General features: G+C 41.7%; 1 protein-coding gene across 2 annotated transcripts in view; it reads right to left on the bottom strand.

The window, feature by feature from the left end:
• The window catches only part of map3k7 (mitogen-activated protein kinase kinase kinase 7), a 174,304-nt gene that overhangs the window by 27,790 nt on the left and 132,611 nt on the right, over positions 1-13,903 (bottom strand). For both annotated transcript variants that reach the window (XM_038799586.1, XM_038799585.1), the window contains 2 exons: positions 10,264-10,328; positions 5,802-5,916 (listed from right to left, as the gene is read on the bottom strand). In XM_038799586.1, the coding sequence (XP_038655514.1) occupies positions 5,802-5,916; positions 10,264-10,328 (180 nt within the window). The remainder of the gene's footprint in view (positions 1-5,801; positions 5,917-10,263; positions 10,329-13,903) is intronic.

Raw genomic sequence — 13,903 nt, 5'->3', positions numbered from 1 at the left:
ACAAAATTAAGACATGTAACCAAGCATTTGGTCAAAGAGGCAGATTTTAACAGAAAGGTGAAAATGCAGAGTGCCTTGGGGGTTGAACCTCAAAGTTTAACATGTCCACGACGGTGGATCAGGTTGAAGGTACTCGTATGGTAGCAACGGCTGCAATGGCGGATGAAGGCTGCAGCAATCGAGTGATCCCCAGATTTCGGGGTTCCCTTGCCACCGGAGTTGGATCTACTCTGAGTTGTGAACTGTGTGTCTGCTGATGTGCAACAGCATACACATGTGAAAAGGTGTCCCACACCAAGCATCCACCTGGAGGAAACAAGATCCCCCCCACATAGACAACCTGAGGTGATCGGCGACAGGACCATGAGATCGGAAAGTCCCTTTCGGATCAGAAAGCTTGGACGGCATGTAGGAGGGGGAGTTTTATTAAGAAATCTGTGTCAAGAGTGCTTCCAACTAAGCTATGGCTGATCCTGGAGGTGGGACCAGTACAAACTGGACGGTCTGCACCTGGGCAGGGCTGGAACCAATGTCTGGGATTCAGCGGAGGGGGAGGGGTTTTGCTAGTGCTCTTGGGGAGGGTTTAAACTAATGTTTAATGCAGGCGGATGGGAACCGATGCAGGACGTCGGAGCGAAGCAAAACGGGGACAGAAACAAAATGCAGGAAGGGGAAAAGTGAAAGGCAGAGAAGCCATAGTCAAAAATCAAAAAGGGCCACAGTACAGGGTAAGGTGACTGAGGAGAACTCAGTGTGTAGGCCCAGTAATACTAAAAGGAATAAAACGGGGAGTAAAAACATGAATGGAAAGCGAAGCAGCAGGTTATTACATGAGGATATGGGTTCAACGGTAAGGAAAATTAGGAGAAAAATTAAAAGGAAAAATAAATTCGGAGACATTACCGATAGAGGTGTTAAATTAAATTAAGTAACGTTTATTGTCACAAGTGGCTGACACTAACACTGCAATGAAGTTATTGTGAAAAGGCCCTAGTCGCCACATTCCAGCATCTGTTCGGGTACACAGAGGAGGAATTCAGAATTCTCAGCTGGCACAGGAACTGAACCCGTTAAGATTCAAAACGGAGGTAGAAAAGCCAACAACAGGGTACTTTACCTGAATGCTCGTAGTATTCGGAATAAGGTAAATGAGTTGATGGCGCAAATCATCGTGAATGACTATGTTTTAGTGGCTATTACTGAAACAAGGTTAAAGGATGGTCACGACTGGGAATTAAGTATCCAAAGGTATCGAACTATTCGGAAGGACAGAGTGGATGGTATGGGAGGTGGTGCAGCTCATTTATTTAAGGGTGACATCTGGGCAGTAGTGAGGGATGACATCAGTGCTATGGAGGATAAGGTTGAATCCATTTGGGTGGAAATCAGGAATAGTAAGACAAAAAAAGTCATTGATAGGAGTAGTCTATCGGCCACCAAATAGTAACATTCCGGTCGGGTGGGCAATAAACAAAGAAATAACTGAAGCATGTAGAAATGGAACAGCAGTTATCATGGGGGATTTTAATCTACATGTCAATTAGTTTAACCAGGTCAGTCAATGCAGCCTTGAGGAGAAGTTTCTGGAATGTATCCGCGACAGTTTCCCAGAACAGATGTAATGGAACCTACGAGGGAACAAATGATTCTGCATCTGGTCCTGTGTATTGAGACAGGATTGATTAATGACCTCATAGTTAGGGACCCTCTCAGAAGGAGCGATCACAATATGGTGGAATTTAAAATACAAATGGAGGGTGAGAAGATAAATCAAACATTAGTGTTTTGTGCTTAAACAAAGGATATTACAATGGGATGAGAGAAGAGCTGGCTAAGATAGACTGGGAGCAAAGACTTTATGGTGAAACAGTTGAGGAACAGTAGAGAACCTTCCAAGCGATTTTTCACAGTGCTCAGCAAAGTTTTATAACAATAAAAAGGAAGGACAGTAGAAAGAGGGAAAATTGACCATGGGTATCTAAGGAAATAAGAGAGTATCAAATTGAAGGAAAAAGCATACAAAGTGACAAGGATTAGAGGGAGACTAGAGGATTGGGAAATCTTTAGGGGGCAACAGAAAGCTACTAAAAAGCTATAAAGAAGAGTAAGATAGATTATGAGAGTAAACTTGCTCAGAATATAAAACATATAGTGGAAGTTTCTACAAACATATAAAACAAAAAAGAATGGCTAAGATAAATATTGGTCTTTTAGAGGATGAGAAGGGAGATTTAATAATGGGAGATGAGGAAATGGCTGACGAACTGAACATGTTTTTTGGGTCGGTCTTCACAGTGGAAAACACAAATAACATGCCAGTGACTGATGGAAATGAGGCTATGACAGGTAAGGACCTTGAGACGATTGTCATCACTAAGGAGGTAGTGATGGGCGAGCTAAATGATGCTAGTCATTTAGTTAGTCATGATGCGAGCTAGTGATGGGGCTAAAGGTAGACAAGTCTCCTGGCCCTGATGGAATGCATCCCAGGGTACTAAAAGAGATGCCAAGGCAATTGCAAATGCACTTGTGATAACGTACCAAAATTCACTAGACTCTGGGGTGGTCCTGGCGGATTGGAAATTAGCAAACGTAACACCACTGTTTAAAAAAGGAGGTAGGCAGAAAGTGGATAATTATAGGCAAGTCAGCTTAACTTCAGTAGGAGGGAAGATGCTGCAATCTATCATCAAGGAAGAAATAGCGAGCTATCTGGATGGAAATTACGCAGCATGGGTTTATAAAGGGCAGGGCATGCCTAACTAATTTAGTGGAATTTTTTAACCTCCTTTTTTCAAACAGTGGTGTGCTAGTGCATGAGTCGCAAAAGGTTGGTTTACACATGCAACAGGTCATTAAGATGGCGAATGGAGTTTTGTCCTTCATTGCTAGAGAGATGAAGTTTTAGACTCGGGAGGTTATGCTGCATCAATATAAGGTGTTAGTGAGGCCACGTCTGGAGTATTGTGTTCAGTTTAGGTCTCCTCACCCAAGAAAAGACATACTGGCACTAGAGTGTGTGCAGAGGAGATTCACTAGGTTAATCCCAGAGTTGAGGGGGTTGGATTACGAGAAGAGGTCGAGTATACTGGGACTGTACTCGTTGAAATTTAGAAGGGGAGGGAATAGATAGAATAGATACGGGGAGGTTGCTTCCACTGGTGGGTGACAGCAGAACTAGGGGGCATAGCCTCAAAATAAGGGGAAGTAGATTTAGGACAGAGTTTAGGAGGAACTTCTTCACCCAAAGGGTTGTGAACCTATGGAATTCCTGCCCAGTGAAGCAGTTGAGGCTCCTTCATTAAATGTTTTCAAGATAAAGATAGATAGTTTTTTGAAGAATAAAGGAATAAAGGGTTATGGTGTTCGGGCGGGAAAGTGGAGTTGAGTCCACTAAAGATCAGCCATGATCTCATTGAATGGTGGAGCAGGCTCGAAGGGCCAGATGGTCTACTCCTGCTCCTAGTTCTTATGTTAAATTATGATCCACAAATCAGGAAGTTGTGGCAAAAATATGCTTGAAATAGTACTGGTTAAATAACAAATTATAACTATCACTAAAATTCATTTGGTTAATCACAAAGGTAGAAACTTCCAAAATACAGCTCAAATGGGCAGATATTAGAACATGACTGTTTATTTTCATTGTTTATTAAAAATTATTCCCTCATGCATTTAAGAATGGTGCAGTTTTATTAATATAATTAATCATAGCTTTAACAGCTAAAAAAGCATTTTTAGTCAGGGCATCCAATCTGCCATGGTTTAAAAATTCATTTATGGGATGTGGGCGTTGTTGGCTAGGCCAACATTTATTGCCCATCTTTAATTGCCCTCGAGAATGTGGTGAGGTGCCTTCTTGTACTACTACAGCCCCTCAGGTAACCGGATTTAAAACCACTGAAAATAACTTGACAAAATGGTTTGGAAACACCTACAGTTTAATTGATACAAACTAGCCTGTTGCTTTGTAAATCAATTATACTTTTAAAAAGTTCCTCCTCGGGCCTGTGCGCCTGAGAAAATGTGGAATTTGTCGATCATATTGCCAGAGTTAACCAGCATAAATTCTACCCCCACCGGTCTGCCAAGTTTTACAATTACATTAAAATTTCCGGAACTTGGATTCAGCCATTGAACAATAAATTGATTAGATAAATTCACCACGGTAGCATGGTGGTTAGCATCAAGGCTTCACAGCTCCAGGGTCCCAGGTTCGATTCCCGGCTGGGTCACTGTCTGTGTGGAGTCTGCACGTCCTCCCCGTGTGCGCGTGGGTTTCCTCCGGGTGCTCCGGTTTCCTCCCACAGTCCAAAGATGTGCAGGTTAGGTGGATTGGCCATGCTAAATTGCCCGTAGTGTAACGTTAATGGGGGGATTGTTGGGTTACGTGGGTTTAAGTGGGGTGATCATTGTTCGGCACAACATCGAGGGCCGAAGGGCCTGTTCTGTGCTGTACTGTTCTATGTTCTATGTTCTAAATTTAATCCAAAAAGTAAAGCTTACCCAATGTTTCCAAACCGTGAATCTACTTTGTGAATAGGAACTACACTCATAATAGCCCCATTGTTTCTGCAGTTTTATTATCTACTGCTTACCTATATTCCCCATCATCATCCTCTATATCCTGGATTTCTAAAGAAACTATATTAGATAAAATTAACTGCATGGTTAAAAGTAATCAGGGCCACTAATTTACAAGTTCCACTCGGGTCTAAAAACTTGAAGTAATCAACTTTCCTACAGTAAAACGCTGTTTGACCTTTACAGTCACTGTAATTCAGTGATATTTCATATTATGTAGCATCATATTACACATCTAATGCAGAATGAGCAGCACATTGGGAAATATTCCTCCATATAAAGTGCAAACATCGGATGTTTCTTGCAAGCCTTGTCAGCTGTTCACATGCTGCACCATTTCATCCAATCCCGCTTGCTCAACCTCACCCGTAACTAAACCTTTCACCCAGGATACCATTTCTGATTGACCCCAACTCCACCAGTTTCCCCTCCAATCCAAATTTTATTTCATCCCAGAATACGGCCTGAAGTCAAAACTATCCTCACTGCCTCTCCTTTCTGCAGCTCAGCCCCTCATGGCTTCACACCACTATCCATTATTTTGTCTTGCATCACCAGTCCTCACCATCCCTCATATTCTCTTGCCCCATCATTTAACCTTTGAGTTGTGACCCTCCTTTGAATGACAATTCCTTTGACCAATCATTCATTGCTCCTACTGATCTACACCTAGATCTTCTTCTGACGAGCACCATGTAAAATCAAGCCCCAAGTATTGAGGTTGGATGAGGACGTGTATGAGGAGAAGAGGATGAAACAATCAGTGCGGGTGTGTGTGTGTCAGTGCGGGTGTGTGCGTGTGTGTGTGTGGGGGGGGGCGTAGGTTGAGGATAGGTGGAAAGGGACATACATGCTCTACTCAAGGGAAATAAAAACAATGGTCCAGATTTCCAGGCACTTGTCAGCACAGAAGGAGATAAGGAGGAAGAGGGAGGTCTGACAACATCAGGGCACTGGCATTTATAATGGAAAAATGGACAAAGTGTGACAAAAAAGGATCAGGTGGCACAGACAGGAAGTGAGTGCAGAATTTTACTATATTCCAGATAACCATTCTACACACAAGGCACAAAATGTAGTTATTACTTTTGTGTTGACCACATTTCCCCACATAGTGTACATTCGCCTCAGGTTGATAGTCTTTTTTTCATGACGTTTCTGCCAGGAAAATTCCATTCTAATACCTTTACCCTTGTAAAACAAAAGCCAAAGCGAACCTGTCAATTCATCTGGTGTCCATGCATAGTTGCGGGTAGCTTTCTCAGAAGGAGTGCCTGCGGCAGTGATCATCCTCACGCTTGGACTTGATGACCGGCTGCTATTTCTGCTACCCTGTGAAAAAAAAAATTAAATTCCTCACTACATAAACCGTTGGAAATATTTAGGTTTTCTTTTTAATAAGCAATTAAATAATCATTACCTTCACATAAACAGACAGGTACCTTTATTCAATATACAATGAGCTTTCTTACACATTCGTCCAGTGAATCTGATTTTGTTGATTTGAAAGGTCTAGATAATATAGTTTTTGAACGGATTTTCAATGTTACTAAAAAAAATTAGGCCATATTTGCAATCAGATGTTCAAGATTATTATGCTGCCAAAGGATTAAAATCTGTAAGAAAATGTTCTATTGTCAGAGGGGAAAAACAAATTGGAATATAGGGTGAGAATAAATTCATGTTGTTTTCACACCTGTGTGTGACCGTCTATGAGACTTGATGCACTGTTTTTACTATGGAAGGGACAACAGTAACCAGTACAGTGCATCACTGTGAAAAAATATTGATCTACTGTAAGGATTAAAAAATAAAAACAGAAGGGTACATTGGGGATTTAGGGTAGTAGGTTGCTGATGCAGGAAAAGGAATAAAACCAAGGTGGAACAAATATTTTAATATCAATAGAACTGATTTTAAAAAAACAGACAGCTACTGTGACAGCAATGACTGCAAAACTATCTGCGCTCACTCTCATAACTCCTCTGAAATGGACAGCAACTCTAGAGTCCTTTCAGTTGCCAAAGTCATAAACTCTGCAACACCCTCAATACATCTTTCAGTCTACTCGCCTCCCCTCCTTTAAGACACTCTTTAAACCAATCGCTTGGTAGTACAGAGCTTGAATATTGCTGGAAAGACATAGAACATAGAACAGTACAGCACAGTACAGGCTCTTCAGCCCACGATGTTCTGCCGACCATTTACCCTAAAATCTAAGATCACGCTAACCGACACCCCTTCAATTTACTGCTGTCCATGTGCCTGTCTAAGAGTCGCTTAAATGTCCCTAATGACTGACTCCACCATGTCTGCTGTCAGTGCATTCCACACAATGCTTGTTATCTTGCACTCATCGTCGGGCCGGCGTCTCAATTCCCGTACCGGCCTCCCCGAACAGGCGCTGGAATGTGGCAACTAGGGGCTTTTCACAGTAACTTCATTGAAGCCTACTTGTGACAAGAAGTGATTATTATCTTAAATTGTTTGTTAGTGTAGCTGTTAGCGCAATCAGGATTGGCCAGCCCTTTTGCAGGTTTACCTTTGACAGCAAACATTTGTTTTGGGGTTTTGTAAGGTTGGTTAAGTCTGTACTCTGCTTCTTAAAAATCTTGGGCCTTTTTTAATGACTATTGTTCCCTGTTGCTTTCTTCATGGCAACAACTCGGTCAGAGTTGACTTTGCCAACCAAACAGCATTGTTTTCTTCTGAAGTATAAACTGCAATTGTTCGAAATATGGAATTCTTGTGCTTGTCCTGATGAGCGCAAGACAAAAAAGCTTTGACAACATGTCTCTTTTTCCGGCAATATTCATTAAAACCTAGCCTTTTGTTTTGGTCATCTGCCCTAATATTTTTTGTAGAGCCTGGTGGCATATTTTGTTTTGTAATGCTCCAGTGAAGTGCCTTGGGACGTTTCATTCTGTGAGGTGCTGTATAAATTGCTGCATGCAAATCTTCAGATAAATGCAGAAAGCCAGACGTTATCTGTGATTTTTTGCTTCTCCAAAGGGTGTGTTATTTAAAGAGAAAAAAACTGACAGGAAATTCCTTTCTTTATGTGCTTAGTCTTGCTGTTACTCCATGCTAAATGAATAACTAAGTTTTTAAACGGCATACTAAGTTCAAAATTACTACAAAACAACCTCATTGTCCCTGGAAGTATCATTTTATATTTGTTGAATGTCAAATTACGTTAAGAAATTCCACAAATTTTAAAAATAATTTACAAAGTTTGACATTTTCCTTCCTATCTTAACCGCATTGTTGTTTCTTAATCATTTATTGTGCTATGTGCAAAATTTAACTTGCTAGCTTGATGTCTGAGAGAATACCCTGCTTGAGGACATCACTATTGCTGGATACCTGGAGATTCTCTTGTTTGAATGTCAGAGATTTAAACTGAAGTTGGGAAAGAGAAAGCAATGTCACAGAGATCGCTAGATTTTGGTATGTGGTTGTTTCACTTCTGACTGCAAAGTTGAGTCCCATGTTTTATCCTTCCCAATGGCTCAGCAAACCACATAGACCAAGAAGTCCCAAGTTGTACTGCTCTCATGGAGGATTAAAAATAGGGGTGGAGGAAAGAGAGGTGCACTGGTTAGTCTCAATCTTGTAAAAAGATTTGCCATGTTTCTTAATCCTGATGGATCTCTATTTTCCCATGATGGGAAAAGCAAGGTGAAATTTAGTGTGCTCCCATGTGATGGGTTTGAGGTGGGGGAATTTAATTGGGCAGGAGGGTGGTGTTTGGGAGACACTTCAATTAAGTCTGTGGCAGGAAGGTCTTTGAATGAATTTCCAGCCCTGCAACTAATTAATGCCCACTCGCAATGGCTGGGGCTCACCTTATGGAGAGATCGACAAGCACAGGCTCCCCCAGTAAAAGAGACTTGGGTGTGGGGGGCAGGCTGAGAGTGTAGAAAAGGGACCACTTGCACCCCAGCCGTTCACCATCACTCACTTGTAGCTTGGGATCCTATGATGATCCTGGACTCGGCGACACTGCCATTCAATAGAAATGCTGGCCTCCTACTGCCTCACAGCTTTTGGTGGGTGGGACTTGCGGTTCTGGGCAAGGCCCCTGCCACTGTTCAGTTAAAAGTACTTGATGTGGTAGGCCTTCCCCAAAACTAAAAGTGCTTGATATGGTAGGCCTCCCCGTACCAGCCTCCCCGAACAGGCGCCGGAATGTGGCGACTAGGGGTTTTTAACAGTAACTTAATTTGAAGCCTACTCGTGACAATAAGCGATTTTTATTTTCATCATTTTAAAACTACCAAAGGCTTGTGCAGCCAGCAAGCAAGAACCATGACTTTCACATCCATTAAATACTACTCTAATGTGGTTATCAGGTGACAGCAAGTTTGGCCTGGTTATGATACAAACAAAGTTGAATATCATTCCATCAATCACCAGGACCACATGAATAAAAGCCATAGTGGTTTTCCATTTTTCACAAAAAATGCACAGAATCATGGAATACGATCCTCAAAATATGAATTGAAGACTTGGATCCTCTTTTAATAAAAATAGAATTTTTCTTCTTTAGCCATGATGGACCATTAGTTTCAATAAATCATTTTTTGGGTAAAGTATTAAGGATGATGCACCTATGAAATTAATGCTTTTAAGGACAATGGGAACACTTCTCTGAACTTTATTTTAGCAAAATTCTACATTACACAATATCATGATTTATTCCTTCAACTCAGTGGAGAAACCCTAATGTTAAGTCGAAAATGACCAGAGCAGTATTGCAGAAACCAGCACATCTGCAACCAAATCAACCCAGGCATATAATTTCATAATGCATGTGCTTTCTGATATTTGGCTAGTTGATTATCATTTGAAAAATTTGAAGTGATTACAAAGCAAATAGTAATCCTTCAAGTACAGTGCCTTGTTATGATCAACTTTAGAAAGGATGGAAATTTGCACAGAACTGTTCTCCCAAAAGCCAAAGTATATAGGAGTCACTTTAAAAGCAACATCCTGGGAGTTCAGATGTTGTAAGGATGGGCATCAGATTCAATTACTAACCATCACTTCCAGGTGTATTTGCTTATATTGTTCTGTAAAACGAAGAAAAATGTTCCTGCTGTCTAAAGAGCAAGGTCACAATGAGTACATGAAATATATTTTTTAAAAACATAGGTGAGTTAGAACCAGAATAAATCAAGCTAGTAAGTTGAAATGAAAATCGTATGCTCAAACAATTATTGGAAAGATCTTGTACTCAGGAGGAAAATGTTTGCAATGTGATGGGTGGGGTAGTAGAAACAAAAACGTAAGGATTATCTTAACAGAGCTGAAAGCTCTAACAGGAGCATTTGAGAAATGAAGGGGTTTATTTCAACTGGCCCATTACCTCTCCTTAAAATATTGATCCAATATTTCCTTAAAGGATGCAATGGTCTCTGCAGAAATCTGTAGCTGTGCTGAAGCCTAAAATTAATTTGCTGTCAATCAAGTGTGTGGGGAAAGTGCCAATGGTACCAAGCCAAAATTTTATACTGTGTCCTCCTCAATACTAAACATTTTCCTTTTCTCATCCAATAATCGATATTCTAAAATTTTAATTACACAAAATCTTAACAGTTTCAAGACCATTTACATACCTAGTAGGCCTCAAGAGATGCTGTTAGATCAAATTACACCAAAATGAACAAGCCGTACCTGATTAGATTCTGTTCCAACTATTGTTAGATCCTGAATAGATCTGCGCCTTTGCTGTTCGCTGCCTGTCAAACAAAAAAAAGGCAATAAGTGTCCAGCAACAAAATAGTACAAGCACAACTGCTGCAGGTGGAACCCAGAAACTCTACAGAGAGAGAGAGAGAGAGAGTGTGAGGAGAGAGAGAGAGAGAGAGAGAGAGAAAATAAACAGCTGCAATGATCTAACGAGGAACACACTGCCTTGTCAACATAAACTAAAACCTAATACAGTGACCACTCCTACCACATGAATAGCTACTTCAATTCCTCCGCCATGTTCTGTCACGTGTTCTAATAGACCATATGCTGGAGGCCAGAGCTGATGACGGCAACTATTTAAGGGCTCTTACGTTATGGTTTGCAAGAACCGGACTGCTGACATAAGCCCCTACTTGTGCTAAGCTTTGCATCTTCGCTCAGAGACATCCACCTTCTGCTCCACTCATCTCAACTTACACTGTGGGAAAGAAAAAAGATTCTTCTGCAATCTAACTCGTAAATAGTGCGTGATTAAGGAAAGAGTATTTGGCTCAGCCTTTCAGCAGAAAACCTCCTGTAAAATCATTCTCCAAAACAAATGGAAAACAAATCTCATCTCAGCATCTAACAGAAAAGCATTCATTTTATCTTGTAGGCCAAGCAGCAGCAATTATCAAATGCATGTCCCTTTTAATCTTCCAGAGACACCATATTTGCAGACAAATGTAGTTATTATAAACAAGCAGATAGATCTCAATGAAATTAACTCTTGCATGCTATGATATTTACAAAACTCATGAGTTAAAAAAGATTTCTGCTAACATTTTTTTGACCCTGTCTAGTCCGGTCACAACTTTTCTACAATGACCAGGTGATCATTTACTTTGACAACGCCAAACATTACAGAATCTTTAGTGGTGCATAAATATCAGTCAGGGCCCTAAGGTTTCCTAGTAGCTTAACTGGTAAACAAGAATTGACAGATAGTGCCAAATGGCTGTCAGTTTGGATCACACGAGACTTCTTTTGGGAAATGTCCCAGACACTATAAGATTAACCCATGACCCTCAGGGACTGTTAGGAGTTGCTTGAAATTGTGACGGATCACAATCAGCTTTTGATTTACTAAGTTGAGTACCAAGCAATTAGCTTGCCCCAAGAGCTGATTTTCGATCGTTTAAGTTTTTCTGATTTATGAAACTCAGTTTCCCAGACAGTTCTTTTATACACGGTTACAGCAACAAGGAAATCTCTCATGATAACATATAGTAAAGTTACAATTAACACAGTAACATGTACCATAAATCTTCTGAGTATATAGAATATAATAAACTCTTCTGCTTCTGTCTTTTGAAAAGTATTGCTTTATCATGATTAAATTATTTCTCGAAAGATTGTCAGTGCTGCGAGAAAGGTTGATACTTAATAGATTTTGCAGACAGTGCGGAATGAGCGGTGCTTGTCATTCATTATATTCACTCCTGCCCGGGGTTTCTATGCAGGTCAGCTGTGACTCAGTTGATGGCACTCTCGCCTGAGTCAGAGGATTGTAGGTTCAAGTCCACTCCCTGACAAATCTCCAGGCATTTACTCCATGTAGTGCGACAGTAATGCTGCACTGTGGTGCTTCCCTTTCAGGGACCCTCTCAGATGAATACAAGAGATCATTTCAAAGGGGGACTGGCGGAGTTATCCCAGCTGTCCCAGACAATATTTTATCCTCAACTGGTGTCACAAAAGCAGATTGCCTTGTTACCAACACATTACTGTTTGTGGGACTGTGTGTGCAAATTCTAACAATGAATGACTAAATTTCTGAAGTTGCAGCACCTGCAGGATTTGGTTTTATTCGTTTTACTTCCAAATTACTTAATTGGCTATAAAGATGTTTGGGATGTCCTGTGATCAGGAACGGTGTTAAATACAAATTCCAGTCTTTTGTTTCTCCCCCGCCCCCCATGGGTTTTTGCATGAGAAACAGTAGAGATTCGAAATGGACTTGGTGCAGCGCCCTCTATAGGGGATCCAGAAACTATGAACAGGGTAAGCAGTGTTTCACCTTGACCAGTGCTGCTGCTGGAGGATGCACAGCCCAATATCCATCAATCTTTTAGCCAAGTAGATTTTTGCCTCGGAGGGCACCTCAGCATGGCGGCGCCCTCGCTTTCTTCATGTAGCCTCAGCAGAGTACACCTGTCAGCTTCCAATTCGGCCAGCAGTTCTGGGAAGTAGACTGTTGGTTCCACCAGCGATCTCTTTTAGAGTCAAGAGTTTTACAGCACAAGAAGAGGCCTTTCGACCCATTGTATTTGCACCAACCATCAAGGTGTGAATACACTTGGGGCAGACTTGAGAACTGCCTGTACCTTGGGATTATCAAAGGTGGCTAGTTTGTACCCCACTGAAAAGCCTGGTGAAACTTAGCAGCATGATTTTGGGTTAAGGATTGTGGATGGTGGTGGAGGAGTCAGGGTCGACTAATATTAATTGCCGATTTTCAACAGTGTGGTCTACTAGTCTCCCACCACCATAGTACTGGAAAGGGGTAATCACTTCGCCCTCGGATGCCTGTTGGAGTCAATGCAGGTCTGGGATTCCTTGACCACGGACTTGACATAGTAGCCAATTGGCCACTGTCATTAAAATGCTGCCCAGGGTCTTGTCACCCATCCATGCAGGCTTGGGTCCTGCGTAGACCATTATGCCCTTTGACAAAATTCTAACTGCAGGGCCCAAATTAACACTTAATCCAATGCTATACTCAGTCAAGCTCATGTGGTTGGTGTGCAACGGCTACCCCAAGCTAATACAACTCACGCACAGGCATCTTCCACCCCTTAAAATGAAGTCATTGGTAGCACTGTGGCGCACTGGTTAGCATTGCTGCCTCATGGCTTCGAGGGTACCAGGTTCGATCTCGGCTCTGGGTCACTGACCATGTGGAGTTTGCACATTCCCCCCATGTGTGCGTGGGTTTCGCCCCCACAACCCAAAGATGTGCAGGGTAGGTGGATTGGCCATGCTAAATTGCCCCTTAATTGGAAAAAATGAATTGGGTATTCTAAATTTATTTAAAAAAACTGAAGTCATGACCTGATGTCAGGACCCTCAAGGACAAACCCAAAATCCTCAGACTGTTTCCCAGAAGCTCAGGTGTTTCAACATTCACACCCTTGAGCAAAACGCAGTGGGCAGGGGAAGGCCAGCTCAAAAAACAAAGTGGAGGCTACATCATCTTCTGAAAAGGTAAACTAGAAGATGATTCACCGCCTCGACGGGGTTGGCTTTACCATTAGAAACAAACTAGTTGGCCGTCTCGTGAGACTCGCCTTGTGGGATAAACAAACGTCTCACAATGCTTTGGCTCACACCAGAACCTGTGTGCTAAAGTCCTGTTTATATGGCCAACATTGGAAGCAACAGCCGAGTCCAAAAGAGGAATTTCACTCCAGCCTTGAACCAGCTCAACATAGTTATCGTCCGAGCGAGGAACCACAAGGAAGCGAGTGTCACTTGCGCCACTGCAGGAGCCGATAACAGCTGGATAGAACATGTCTAATTCACTCTGATCAACATCAATGTAGGCCTAAAGCAGCGACAGCAACAGAAACAACGTTGCAGG

The sequence above is a fragment of the Scyliorhinus canicula genome, chromosome 6, assembly GCF_902713615.1.
Source record: "Scyliorhinus canicula chromosome 6, sScyCan1.1, whole genome shotgun sequence".
In the NCBI taxonomy this organism is placed as follows: Eukaryota; Metazoa; Chordata; class Chondrichthyes; order Carcharhiniformes; family Scyliorhinidae; genus Scyliorhinus; species Scyliorhinus canicula.
The sequence above is the reverse complement of the archived record's forward strand: the minus strand, read 5'-3'. Positions and strand labels throughout refer to the sequence as shown.